The sequence below is a fragment of the Colletotrichum tamarilloi genome (assembly GCF_030869305.1).
Source record: "Colletotrichum tamarilloi strain Tom-12 chromosome Unknown Scaffold_13.1, whole genome shotgun sequence".
Taxonomy (NCBI): domain Eukaryota; kingdom Fungi; phylum Ascomycota; class Sordariomycetes; order Glomerellales; family Glomerellaceae; genus Colletotrichum; species Colletotrichum tamarilloi.
The window spans coordinates 805213-818750 of NW_026849396.1; the positions used below are offsets into that span (position 1 = coordinate 805213).

The following is a 13538-nucleotide window of genomic DNA, read 5'->3' on the forward strand; positions in this document are numbered from 1 at the left end:
CACCACTACCCCCTCGGACGGCTCCTCAACCCCGGGATTACAAATCGTCATCCATCTTTCCAACGTGGAGTTTTGTGTGTGTGAGTGAGTGCCCCGATAAGGAAGCTCAAGAACTACTTGTTGATAAGGCCAAGCCAAGAGAGCGCCCCGACTCGCCCGGTGGCTCTACGCGGTGAGTGAGTGGGTAGAGGGGTACGTATCCATAAGGTCCAGTAGTCCGTATTGGCGGGTGCGGACTTTCTAGACGGTGAACCACACAAAACGAGGAGAAGGAATGTGGCGGCCAAGCGAGTTCGGACTATCACCGATGCTTTGGTAAGTTGGCGTTTGGCGTCTGGGAGGCTTGGGACAAGGGTCTGGGCTAGCGAGCCGGGTCGACCCCGGCCTTCCACGCGCGGCAAACTACCATTTCTCCCGATCTCCCGAAACTATACGTCTGAAAGTTCATGTTTCCCTCAACGTCGCGTGCATGTCACTGCAAAGTCTAAAAAAAATGCAAATTGAACTCCCATCAAAATCATAAACCTGAACAAAGACAATCTGATTATCATGAAGCTGTATCTTGCTTCAACATCGAGAGCTCTAACCAGCTAATGTGTAGGAGAGTTTCGATGCTAGACGGCCGTACAAATACAACAAGGAATCGTCATCTCTAACCATCCATTTTTTTCCTGCTCTCCCTCCAAACAATCATGCATGGACTTCATGACCTCCAGATCCCTCGATCCTCTTTCGCATCCCAAGAACGCCTTGCTAAAATCATACAACGGGCTAACCTCCTGAGACATACGCGTCCGCGTAATCCACAAGTCTCCTGCTTCCTCTCCATCCTCTTTACAAGTCTTCTTACAAGTACGGCATCCACAGCGCATCGCATTGCGCCAAGTTCATGGGGTTGACTGCCTTGGCGACGAGGTCAATGACTGTCTGGTTGGCAGGCAAGTTGCCGACGGGGCTCTGTGCCAGGCTCACGGCCCGCTTGACCACTGAGTCGCTGTTCACTTGCACCGATTCGCGGAGCTGGTTCTCCGTCATTTGCACCGTCCGGTGGGAGCTCGTGAACCAGAAAATCATTTCATCGCGCACGAAGAGCGTAAGGGCGTGCTCCAGCTCGTACTCGGGCTCTGTGAGGCATCGTGCGATGGCCATAAGAGCACAGCTGAAGATGCCCTCTGTCGCCAGTGGGCCCATGAGCGTCTGGAGGTTGGGAGTCAGACGGAATGGCACCGGCTCCGGGTTGTGGAAGAAGGGCTTCGCAGCGCTCATGTATGCCATGAGCTCCGAGCCCCAGATATTTCCAGATCCACGAGCAATGTTGATCTTCTGCGGGTAACGGTTGTGCATGTACAGAATGTACGTCATAAAAGTGAGTGACGCAAGCTGGTATGAGAACTGTCTGCGGAACAGCCAGAACTCGGTAAAGTCGGGGAAGGCCTTCTGGAAGTAGTCCAGGGCCAAGTTTTGTGGCACCCACTTCTCCTGGATGGCATGGAACACCTCCAGACGGGCGGTTGCGCTTTGCTCAGCATGCTTCTGTGAAAAATTGTTAGGTTTTGTCATTTGCTCTCTGATGGGACTACTTACCGAATTTTTCGTGTCAAGTACGCCGCGTAGCTTCTCCATGGTAAATAACACAGGATCGTCCTTGGACATGCCGTGGCGTCTGCAGTGGTCCTCATATACGCTCTGGAGGGTGATGTATGAGGTGTCTTCCTGCACAATGCGGATGTGAGGTGCAAGAGGAACCATCAATGGCAGAGTGAACTGAAGGTCTCGGCGGCGACTCTCCTTTCTTCTACCCAACGTCTGGTTGAGCTGTCTGAAGAGCTGCAGGATACGCTCCTCGCGACGGCAGTGTCTCGCAGCTGGGTGTTGAACAGCCCACGAGTGAATGCTTCCATCGTGACCGCGCATCTGGAGACGACGGTATGAGGCACTGATCGACCGCACCAGATCGACATTGGGCAAGAAGCGCTCAATGCGGATAAAGTCTTGGTTCTTATCCTTGTGCTGCAGGTATTGGCCAGGGATCTCGACATCATCGAACCTCTGGTAACGGAATTCGGAGAGGTGCGGCGAGAATGCCTCCAGCGAGACGCGGGTCGTTCTGCGATCAAGCTTCTCCTCAAACTTGTTGCGCCAACGGCGGAGCTTATGAATGTACTCGTACATGGTCGGTTTGACAGTAACAAAATCGGCCTCGAACGACTTCTTGATGTGAGCTGGAAGAATCGTCTCGGCGAAGCGTGTAATGTTGGTCTCCGTGGCAGAGGGAAGCTTGACGTCCTTGGCGAACGATGAAGGCATGCGGCTGACGTACGCTAGCGCGTCATTAAGCAGAGCAACGATGAGACGGTACGCATCCTCATCGGGCGGACACTTGAAGTGCTTCTGAATCTGGTCCACCATGGTCTCCATAGACAGGGCGAGAAGGGGGAAGGCGGTCTTCAGAGCGCTCATAATCTCCTCGGTGAGTTCCCATGGCGGCTTCTTCTGACCGGCGGTTGACTGGTCTCCGCCAGCAGCTGCGCCATTGGCCTGAGCAGCCGGAGTGCCGTTGGCGTCGTTGCCTTCGGTCTTAACGGAGGCATTCGCGTCGCCGCCGCTAGCAGTACCAGGCCTCGAACCAGAAGCATCCGGCTTGGGAACGCCGTCTTGCTTGGGTTGTTGAGGCGAGGCGCTGGGCTTACCATTGGACACCGTCGATTGGGCACGCTGGCGGGCCTTCTCCTTGGCTTCCTGGTTCTTCTTGATGACAAGCATGTCTTCTCTGTTGGTTCGCAGTTGGAAGTACAGCGCTTGAGGGTACGACCTGGCAATCTTGCTTAGGATCTGGTGGACCCTAGGTGCTTCCTTGTGGCCAAGACCAGTGAGCAACTGAGGAATGTAGGTGATCCAGTACCAGACAGGAGTCTCGCCCTTGAAGTCGTCGAAGCCAGCTGCTATAGAGCCGTTGGCATCGTCCAGACTGAGCAGCCACAAGATGCGAGCAATGAGCTTGCGTGATTTGGCGTTCTTGTAACTTCCGGCGGCTTGCAGGTACGACGTAAGTGCCTGACGGGCCGAGTTGATATCAGTCGGATCCTCCTTGTACTTGCGCTCGTTAAAATAACCCCATTCGGCCCAAGCCTTGGCAGCGGTAATATCGAAGTACAGGGCTGTGCCGTATGCCGAATCGGCCTCTTCCTTCTGCTTGAGTTTCTCGAGGAACATGCCCTTCAGTGTGTAGAATTCGGCTTTCTGGGGCGGGTTGAAGTAGTTCAGATTCGTGTTGTTAATAACGTCCAATCCGCTTGTAAGCTCATCGGGATTCTCATAATGGCACTTAGCCTGCTCTCGTAGCTTGAGGAAGGCTTCTTGGATCTCGATATTCGGAAGTGTGTAGATCCTGCTCAGCTGTGTGATGCAAACCTCCGGCAGGCTGTGCTTGCGAGCGACGTGTGCGAAGCGGTTGATAATCCAGGCAGTCTCATGATATCCACGGTAGGCAAACGAGGCACCACTGGCGTTTTGCCCGCCTCCTTGAGGGAGCAGCTGGAGGTACGTCTGGTTGATGAGGCCAAAGATATGCTGGCGCCAGGTTACTAGGTCTTGCCAGGCAGTGATGTCGTCCCAGACGTTGGGCAGACGATCGCGCCATGCACCAAGCAGGAGCTTGAGTTCTCCACTCTTAACATCCAAGTTGGACTGATTGGTGCTAGCCAAGCTGTTGCAGATCACGCTGGCGTCGTGCAGTTCGACCAACTGCTGGAAGTTCTGAAGCAAAGGAATGTGTGCCTTGGTGAGCTGCTTCGGCAGCTGATGCCACTTCCGAATAGAAAGTTGAATGGCTTCGTCGCACGACTTGGCAAAGTCTTGGGGCGTCTCTTGCTTGTTGTAGAACTTTAGAAGGGACATGAAGGCCTGGAAGAAGGCACGTCGAGGCGTCGGAGCGTCCATAACGCCCTTGATAAGGTTGTCGAGCGCCTCACGATGCTCCTGTGTCTGCCACATCTCAGTATTGTTCCTCCAAGCGCACTCTAGAAGCAAGTCCTGGAAGTTCTCGTGCTTGGCGAAATCTTGGAGAATCTCCCATTGCTGCAGCTTCTGCGCACACAAGACCCAGTGATCTTCCCACAGAACATATTCTCCTTGAGAGAAGGGGATGACACCAGTTCGAGCCTTGATCTGAGCGGCCTCGTACATCTTCTGGGCCTTGTCCCACATTCCGTTTTGCTCATAGGACAACGCGGCATTTGTCTCCACAAACTGGCACCGCCTACGCCACGTGCCGTAGAACAGGTCGTCTTCTTGTAGAGAAGCATACAGCTCGACAAGTGCATCAAGGTTGCTCTCACGAACAGTTGCGGATTCGATCTCTGGCTTGATGGCCGCATTCTCAAGCTGAACGAGCGCGGTATACCACGCATCGTACGTCTTGGCCTCGTACTTGAGAACATGCGGCGGAATCTTGCAATCAGGCCAAGCCTTGGCCGCACCCTCCAGAAGGGACTGTACCACGTTCGGCCGCTTGTCGATCTGGCGACTGTGGTAGTCCTTAGTGAGGAGAGCTACCATGCCACGCTCGAGATCGGTGCGTTCTTCCTTCATCGTCGCAGACCAGTAGATGGGGAACAAAGCGATCCAAAGCTGATGAGCGAGGGTGTTGTCGACGTGCTGAAGCTGAACAAGAGGCTCGATAAGGTCTCGAACCTTGACCTCGCCAAGCTCGCTCATAAAACGTCGGTGAGCAGTTACTAAGTTGTCAAGCTTGTCATCCGCCATACTGGTGGGCTCTCTGTTGTCCTTGGCATGAATTGAGAAGAGCTGGGTGAGCGGCATTGTCTTGAAGTCTTCCTGATGCAGCTGAATAGGGCTGTTCAGCTCAACCGCACCAAGGAGAAGATGCGATGCTTGTGCCAACCAATAGCTGTCGGCCAGAGTATCCCAGTTCTGAGAGGTCAGAACATAGGCAAGACGTGCGCTGGCAGTCTTTGAAAGACTCTTGTCGAATATAGCCATAAATCGGTTGCGCATGTCTACATCTTGAGCGCGTGTGCCGATTAGGAAAGCATGCTCCATGCGAACAGTCAACTCGGTACGGGTAATCTTGGGATCCTCGTAGATGCGAATGACCAACTCAAGGAACTTCGTCAACATGGTCGAGTCCTGACGATGCTCAAAGGACAACATCTTGTGGAGGACTGCAGTCTTTTCCTTGAGCGTAGGCCAGGTGCCTTCAGAACGGAACACCCAGCCTTCCACCATGTTGAGGATCTCCTCACATAGAGGGATGTGCATAGATTTCTCTACCAGCGTCGCGAGAACACTGAGGAAAGGTCGTCGGTTGTCACCTAGAACTTCCATTCGCAGTGCAACGACCTGGATAGCCTTGGTCATGAGGGCAGTCGAAACCTCAAGATCGTACGTAGACATTTCTCCCGTTGGAGTGTTTGCATCCTGGGTCCGAGGCTGCCCAGCCTGATGATTGGCGACGGCTGTGTAATGCTGAACATGTTCACGTGCCAACTTGCTCTGCAGAGCCTTCATGAGAACTGGGATGTGTTGGTCAATGACGGAGGGCTTGCGGTTACCCAAGGACCACAGAATGTTGACTCCAGATCCATAGTGACCTGCCGCCATAGCCTCGCCCGCAATTGATGACAAAGAGTTGATAATCTCAGAATTTTGTGACTCCGTCTCACCCTCAGCGTCGGCGTCCTCCATCGGCACGTCCTCAGGAACAGCATCGAGCACCCTCTGGATGATTGACTTGAGGTCACGGTCATCATCGTACTTCTTGTCCGCAAGGTGCAAGCAATCCTGCAACTCAGGATTCTCGCTCTTAAGAACCTTGTCGAGAACTTTCTGGACCGATGGCATGTTCTTGGCAATCCATTCATCTGGCTTGGAGTTCAAGATGATGCGAACAACCTGAAGAGTGTTGATGATGTTTGTGATGAACTTCTCATCAAACTTCTCGTCAGAAGGATCCGCTGCGAGGAAATTCTGCGTCTTATCGCTGGCTAACACAACATCGGTGACATTGGGGTAGAGGTCGATATCCAGATCGCCCCAGTACTGGGGCTGAACTAGGTTGTAAAACAGGCTCATAGCCTTCTTGCACAACTCGGTAGACGTAGGCGGCATGGCGGGGCCGTTTGTAGAAGCATTGTCTCTTGCCTTGGTGGACGGCAATTGGTACCGCTCGTTCAGCTGAGCAATGAATTCGACCAGATACTTGATCATTTTCTGGCGCGCCACAGCCGCAATTTGATAGTCGTTACCGCCCAGACTTTGTCTGACAGTAGGAGGTGACGACATAGGCTGGTCCCCATTGTCCAACTTGCGCTTCTTAGACGTCGGTGACTCGGATATGGAACGCGACACTGCGTCTCCCTTGCCCTCAACACGACGTTGCTCCCAGAGCCAGATGAGCCACATCATGTTGAGAGCGAGCTTCTTCGACTCGTTCGAAGGGTTAGGTGGTGCAGCAACTTTCCTCAGAGACGAGATTATGAGCATAGCGTACTTATCTCTCGACTCATAAAACAAGTCAGGATGCCTGACCAAGAAGTGGAAGATGCTAGTCATTTGCTGCACATTCTGACCTTCATCGGCAAGGATCTTTCTAGGAGCCAGCGCCCAGCCCGCATTACGATCATGAGCCTGTGTTCCCAGTCGCTTGGGCAGAACGGGAGCAATTAGCTCTAGAGCCTGTGTTACCAAGGCTCGTCCCTCATTCTGGTTTGCTCTCAGGAGTGAGAGGTACACCTGCGTGACAATCTTCACCGGCGTCTCATATAGCGCGATGAAGTAGGCGATGACAACGTAGGCGGCGTGCTTGTTGATCACATCGTCCAGTCGGATCAAAGTCCAGCAACTCTTAATGATGTCCTTCCTAGCCTCCTGGAAAATGGTGGAGTGGTACTTGACCAACATCGCTGACAGCTGGAGAACCTCAAACTTGGTGTGGTCGATGCCTGGCTGCAGGAGATCGTCGTTGTCATGTTGGCTGGCATCTTGGTGCAACTTCCATATCTTCGCATTAACAGCGTCGATGATGGTCTTGTCCATAAATCGACCCTTTGTCTGCGGCGGCAGGCTCCAGTTGCGCTGCACGTCCATGGCGACGATCGGGTTGACAATGTAGTGCAGCAAGAAACACTTCATTTTCTGAGTGATGTTCTTCTGAGGGTAGGCGTCAAGGCATCTGAGAACCGTCGTTTTCCAGAACTCTGGCGAATCGCTACTAACGATGTTCTTGTAAATGTAGGCGATCAGAGGCTGCGAGGCACGAAGGTCATCAGTCGTGACTGAATCTACCAGGCTGAAGAGTGACTCGAGGTCTTTGGGGTTGCGTTCCAACGACTTGATGAAGATTGACATCAGCTGGTCTGACGCCTGGCATGCCGGAAGTCTCAAGTTGGGTGCGAGAGTATGGGCCCGCATCTGCTTCTCCAGCTCTTTGCCAACTTGCTTCAACCAGGTCAAGTGCTCCTTCTTCTCTAGCCAAGTGTCTGTTCCAGGTGACAGGGTGAGAGAATAGAGAATGTGAACGGCATTGACGACGGTGACGAGCTTGCTGTCCTTATTTTGCGAAAGCGCGTTGTTGCAGAAGTCAATTAGGGCTTGAACGTTGGAAGACACCGTTTCTCTGAGGGGGCCGCTCTCCGGGTTACGGATCACTTGTGAGATGAAGCGTCCGTACTTGAGATCTTCAAGCTTAGGCAGAATGAAGTTCCAAACCTCGTTGGGGTATCGGTTAATGAACTTATACAACGGTGCTCGGAAGGGACTTTCGTGGGTTCGGCGCAGCTTCTCCTCTAGCTCCAATGCCAGGTCAATGAGACGTTGCTTGAAGCCCTCTGCCTGTGGCGGCAAGAGGTGGAAGATGTTGAAGACGGCAGCGATGACCTTCATGGGGCCATTCTGCTCAAAGAAGGTGAAGGAGAGCTGTTGCAGAGTGCTGGGCTCTGCAAGCACCTTGACGTGATCGAGCAGGCGAGCTCCAATCTCGACCTTGAAGTACGTAGTAAGCAGCTTCAAGAGTCGGCCAAGGTTGTCCAAACCATGAGTTGAGAGCTTCTTGGGGTCTTGGAGGCTGGCAAGAACCGGTCTCAAACCACCTTGGAGCAAATCCTTCGGAAGCTTCTGATGGGCCTCCAGGGTATTCTTCAGGGCACTATTGGCCGCGTCGATTGTGGCCTTTGAGTCTGAGTAAAGACACTTGAAGAAAACCGAGACGATCTTGGAACGTGTAGGGTGGCTGCCTTGCTTGAGCGGCGCGAACTCTTCGAAACTGGTGGCGGTGCTAAGGATATTGATGCAGGCAACCCTGAGATTGACGATGTATTCGTGCGTCCTGAATTCTCCTGGCTTATTCGCCAGAGACTCATCGCTCGCATCAGCCAAAGCCAAAGACTCCATGAGTAATCTGGTCAAGTTGTCGTCGAAGGTGACCCATTCCTTCCGCAAAGTCATGTGGTAAGTCATCGCATCAATGTAGCCGATCTGGATGGGGAACGGCAGGGCACGAAGGGGCTTCGAGTAGATTGGCTGAAGGAATCGCTCCTTGTACGGTTCAATCAGCTCCCACACGGCACAACCAGCAGCCTTAGCGATAAGTTCGAGGGATCGCTTCGCAGTCTCGCGAACATGGCGATTCATATGCGCCAACTCCGTATTGAACTGCATGCAAATTTGGGCGAGGCGGGACCTCTGTTGCGGCGGCTGACCAGGGTTTTGCTGCGGCATGGCATCCTCCTTCTTGATGTTCTTCGTGATTTTTTGCAGCAACGTCTCCAAGGTGACCTGAGCAGATCTTCTAGTCTTCTCAGGAAGATCTTGGGGCATGTCCTTGATGACGTACATTAGAGAGCGAATGAATTCGATTTGCTTGCTCGCAACCCATTGGTCACCTAGGTCAAGCTCATTGAGAAGGAAATTAATGCCGAGCGAGCCACCAGTTTTGGTAAACCACTCTTCTTCGTAGCAGCCATGGCAGAATGTGGTGCTCAAGTTATTAAAGAGAGGCAGCCTAGCAACACTCTGCTCGTTACCCAAGATTGTGGTGGCAGAGTCGTACACCTCCCGGATCGCGCGCTGCGCAGACTCTCGCACTTCTGGGTGATCCGACGCCAACGATTCCACAATAGCATCAGAGAGCACCCGGGTATCGATAAAGAGTGGGCCTTCTCCAGCGTTGGGATCGAAAGGACTGTACGTTCGCTTAACGTCGACCAAAGCTCGGCCGACCTCAATGATTGTGAAGTGTTTGCAGAGATTCATGAGGAATGCCTGCGCTTCTTCCTTGAAATCAGGCAAAGACTCGGCAAACATGACAGCCTTCAGCAAACGCTTGAGAAGGTCGTCTTGCTCGTCCTTTTTAGGGATAGATCGTTCTCTGTCATGTGTTGTGAAAACACAGAAGTCAAAGTCGATTCTTCTGGCGGCTAGATCTTGAGCTTGGAGGCGCAGAAGTCTAGGCATGTCGTCGGGCAAGTTCTCGAAGCCGATCCGCATCTTCAGCTGAGACTTGATGAAGTGGAATGACTGCTTCTTGTAGTAACCATCATACTGCCGCGCCTGGTTGCCCTTGCCCGCCTTTGGCTGCTCCATCAATTTCCTGATGGCGAAATCAACGCCAGTCTCCGCAGGGAAAGCCCTATCCTTCTTGGAGCCGATTAGGCGAAGATCAAAGCTTGTCGGGTCATCGGCGTAGTCCTTGTAGTTCAGGGGTTGCGCGTCAGTCATGAACTTTCGGTTCCGACCCCCAAGCTTTCCTAGAATGCGCATCGTGGTGTGAGCGTGAAAGTGGCTGTAGGGATGTGGTTTGAGATGGTCGAACAGTGCCGTCATCAACTCATCAATAACCGGGGCCATGATGGGATCCAGGTAGTCCGCAGTGAGGTTATCGACACAGAGCTCCAGCGTCCGCAATCCTTGGCCAACCAGGTCGGTATTAGCGCGCAACGCGACGACTAGTGGTCGCATCAGGAAGCTGAGATGAGGCAACAAGTTACTCAGACGTGCCGGCACCGTCAAGCACAGCTCCACGTAAAGGTCACGCTCGGCAGGTTTTCTTGCTGCCATGAGCAGGTTGTTGAGCACATCCAGCAACATTTCAAGTAATGGCAGAATCTGCTTATAGAGATGCTCAAACTTGCCGCCACCAATGCTTCGGAACAACGATCTCAGAAGTAGGAAGTAGTTCATGGGCTCCTCAGCCTTTGTCGACAATTCAATGGACTTGGTAACAATGTCCACGACGTGAGGAAGCAGGACCTGTTCGTTTTGGTTGGCGAAGAGCGTGACTGCCATGAAGGCCAGTTTGAACAGTCTCAACAGAATTGACGACTTCTTGACGTCCGCTGAGCCAACTTGGTCGATTCTCTCCATCAAGAAGCGCAGCAACATGCCGCAAAAGCTTGGCGAGGTGGCTTCGCTCGCGAGGAAGAATTGAGGGATGTGGAGCAGTCCCGTGTGCTCAAAGATCATGTCGTAGAGATGGGGGATCTCTTGCTGGAAAACTTCATGGAACGTCGCCGGGTCAATGCAGTGGAAGACAGTCGCAAAGGTCTCCAGGAGTTCCTTCTCCTCCTTACTGCTAGATACCATGTAGAAGTTGGCCATGTACTCTACGGGCGACATGTACTGGGACTCAGTTGCCGGCTTCTCAATTTCGTAGTAGCGGAAAACGTAGGCGCCCTCTCTGAACAGCTTCACGATGACGTTGACCTCCTCTGCTGTGAAACCATAGGCAACATCCTGCCAGTGTTGGGGGGCATTCTGTACGTCGATCACGTTGTTGACATTGCAGGTTCTGAGCTGATAGAAAGTGTTCTTCAGCCCGTTCATCAGGTTCTTAAACAGGAATTTGTTGTCAACAACGGGATCTGCGCCTCTGTCTCTTGGATTTGACGTCTTGATCGGCATCGCAGTGAAGATGTCGGTCTCATCCCAGTCAGGCGGGTGGTCCTTGTCCGCAAGGTAGCTATCCTGGGTTCCGTCAGCGGCTTGCTGGGCGTAGAGTTTCGAGAGCTTCACTGCGTTGGGATATTGTCTATTCATTGCCACGAACTTGTCGCCAATAGCGTTCAGGATCATGATCAGATAGTGCCGCGCATCGACCTTGTTAGGCATCTTGGCGATGCACTCTGCCATGTTGAGGAGGAGTTTCGCACTCATGGTCTGGAAACTCGTGCCTGGGAAGTTGTCCTGGAGATTCTTGGTGTAAACCTCGACCGTCTTGCGAATTTGCTCAGGTGTGAGACTATCCCTGACGTGATGGATGAGATCGGCGAGCATACTATACGCCAACGGTCTCATAGTCTCGTATACCGTAAGGCCATCGCCGATCAGCGTCTTCTCGTCCAGGAGCTCGTCAATCTTTGGCAAGAAGATCTTGCGGAAGTTGAAGTTGATGATATGCCTAATAGCAACAAGCAGCTCCTTGCGCGCACTCGACTTTTCCCTGGGACAGTCCTGCAAGAGTCGAACCACAATCTCAGGAAGTGTCGGTAAGAAATCCGTCAATTGCTGAGAGTATTGACGCAAGAGGTAAGCCAAAAAGCTCATCGTCTTGACCTGGGCTGTGATGAACTCGCCGAAAGCAGCCCGGTTCTTGATCAACGGGCTGACTCCCGTAAAGATCTGTCCCCTGGCCTTGGCATCGGCATGGGCCTGCTTCTGCGCGCTCGCCTGTAGGCAAAGGAACCCCTTGATGAGAGGGACGAAAGCTTTGACGTTGGATGCGACGGTATTTCGATAGACCTGGAAGACGGAAACGACAATGATAGGGCATTCCGAGAGGACTTTGAAAGACTGCATGCCCTTTAGCAGTAGCCGATTCTGCTGTTGGGGATCCGGGCCGAGATCTGTGACCGACGCTACAGGGGAGCCCGGTCTAGGCGACTGGAAGTTCGTCTGGGAGCTGCCCGGCGTTGATGGTGCGCCAGAGATTGATGCCGTCGAGAGTGACGTGTTGTCCAGCTGTTCCCGCACGACCTTTTCCATCTGTTCGAAGAGCTCCTGGATTAGGTTGAGGAACGCCTGCACCTTGCCCTGCAGGACTTTGTGTTGGTGACGCATGACATCCGAGATGATCTTGACGCATAGTGTCGCATTCTCTTCGTTATCCGTACGGACCAGCTGCATCAGCAGATCGACGACCTCTTCCGCGTACGGTTCGAAGGGTTCGGTCGGGGATGGTGTCGCTGGCAATCGGTTGAGAACCTCGAGGATACACGTTCGCAGTTTCTGACATCCATTATCAGCAGGCGCACTCATCTAAATCGATGCGGGGATGCCTCACCTGCTCCGGGGAGTTGCTCTGGAAGATGCATGGTCCTCTCAGGATTGTGAGGAAGATCGGTACCATTCGCTTCAGGAAAGGGGGGTATATGGTTCCATTGGTGTAATGATCTAAGCTGTCGCGTAAGGTAGTCGCCGCCTCTAACCTGACTCTCGAGTCTGTACCACACACATATCAGCAAGATCCGGACGAAAGGTGATGCGCCTCCACCACGGCGGGGTTCCAGGTTCGAGGGATTGATCGCATCGCATTTGCACGAGGGGTTCGTTCCGTACCCGTGTCCGGACTGCTAAGTCGCTTGACGACATCGTCAATTGTGGTGCCCGACATGGCGGCGTCAATGGCCCTCGGGAGACGCGTGATTCGTTCCCATGCGTGGGAGGGGAAGGAATCGTGGATGACTTCGTGTCGCAGCGAGGCTGATGGATCGAGGTTGCGGACGAGAGCACGCGTTGGAGTTGGAGGGGTATCTCTTTAATCGATGGAAAAGGGAAAAAAGGGCCGCTGCAGGTGTAAAATGTGAATAGAAAGACCAAAAGGTAATTTTACAATTACGGGTTGTCTTCGCGTGTGCCTTGGTAATCGGGGTGCCCCAGTCGTTCCCAATCGCTCAAGGTCGCGCGGCTTGATTAAATGGATTTGATGGCCCAGGCTTGACGTGAGCTCTCAAATTTCCAAAGGCAGTCGCGAAGCTGGGGGAACCAGCCGCCAAATCATTTGGCGCTAGGCATCTGAAGAATATTGATCCGTGGCTCAGACTCCATACAAAGATCCACCCGGAGCGCTCGCCGGGCCGCTTCTGGGGGCAGGGGTGTTTGCCTAGAGCGCCTTATCTTGTCTGGGGAGCGATAAGAGCTCCGGCCGCCGGTGAATCGTGGTCCGGAGGCGGGCCGGGATTCCACTTCATTCTTCGGTCACCTTTGTTCAACTTTACATCGTTATTTGCCTGCCTCAGTTTTCTTTCACGCTTACCAAAAGCTTCTTTCGCAGATACGTCATTCTTTCAGGTTTGTGTCAAGCCCACAAAGAGAGGCGCATACAACGGCTTTGCCTGTTGGCATTTCTTGAAAGTTATCAATCCATCTTGACCAGGCAGACGATTATCCAAAGTTTGGATAGAGAGACATGAGTGAGTCACAGGTCATATTTGAGACCCAAGAGTAGTATATAGAAGCTAGACTCTCCCGCATTGGATTCTTTCCGAAAGCTGTCCATTTTCAACACGACGACTCTCGTTTGGCCA

At 52.9% G+C, this 13538-nt stretch overlaps 1 protein-coding gene across 1 annotated transcript; it reads right to left on the reverse strand.

Annotated features, from left to right (window-relative positions):
- Positions 1 to 846: 846 nt before the first annotated feature.
- Positions 847 to 12766, reverse strand: CTAM01_05384 (FAT domain-containing protein; the record flags this gene model as incomplete). The annotated part of the gene is made up of 4 exons (XM_060521414.1): positions 847 to 1533; positions 1585 to 12240; positions 12296 to 12453; positions 12571 to 12766. Coding segments are annotated over 4 exons (11697 nt in total), but the record flags the coding sequence as incomplete, so codon positions are not given.
- Between the last annotated feature and the right edge of the window lie 772 nt (positions 12767 to 13538).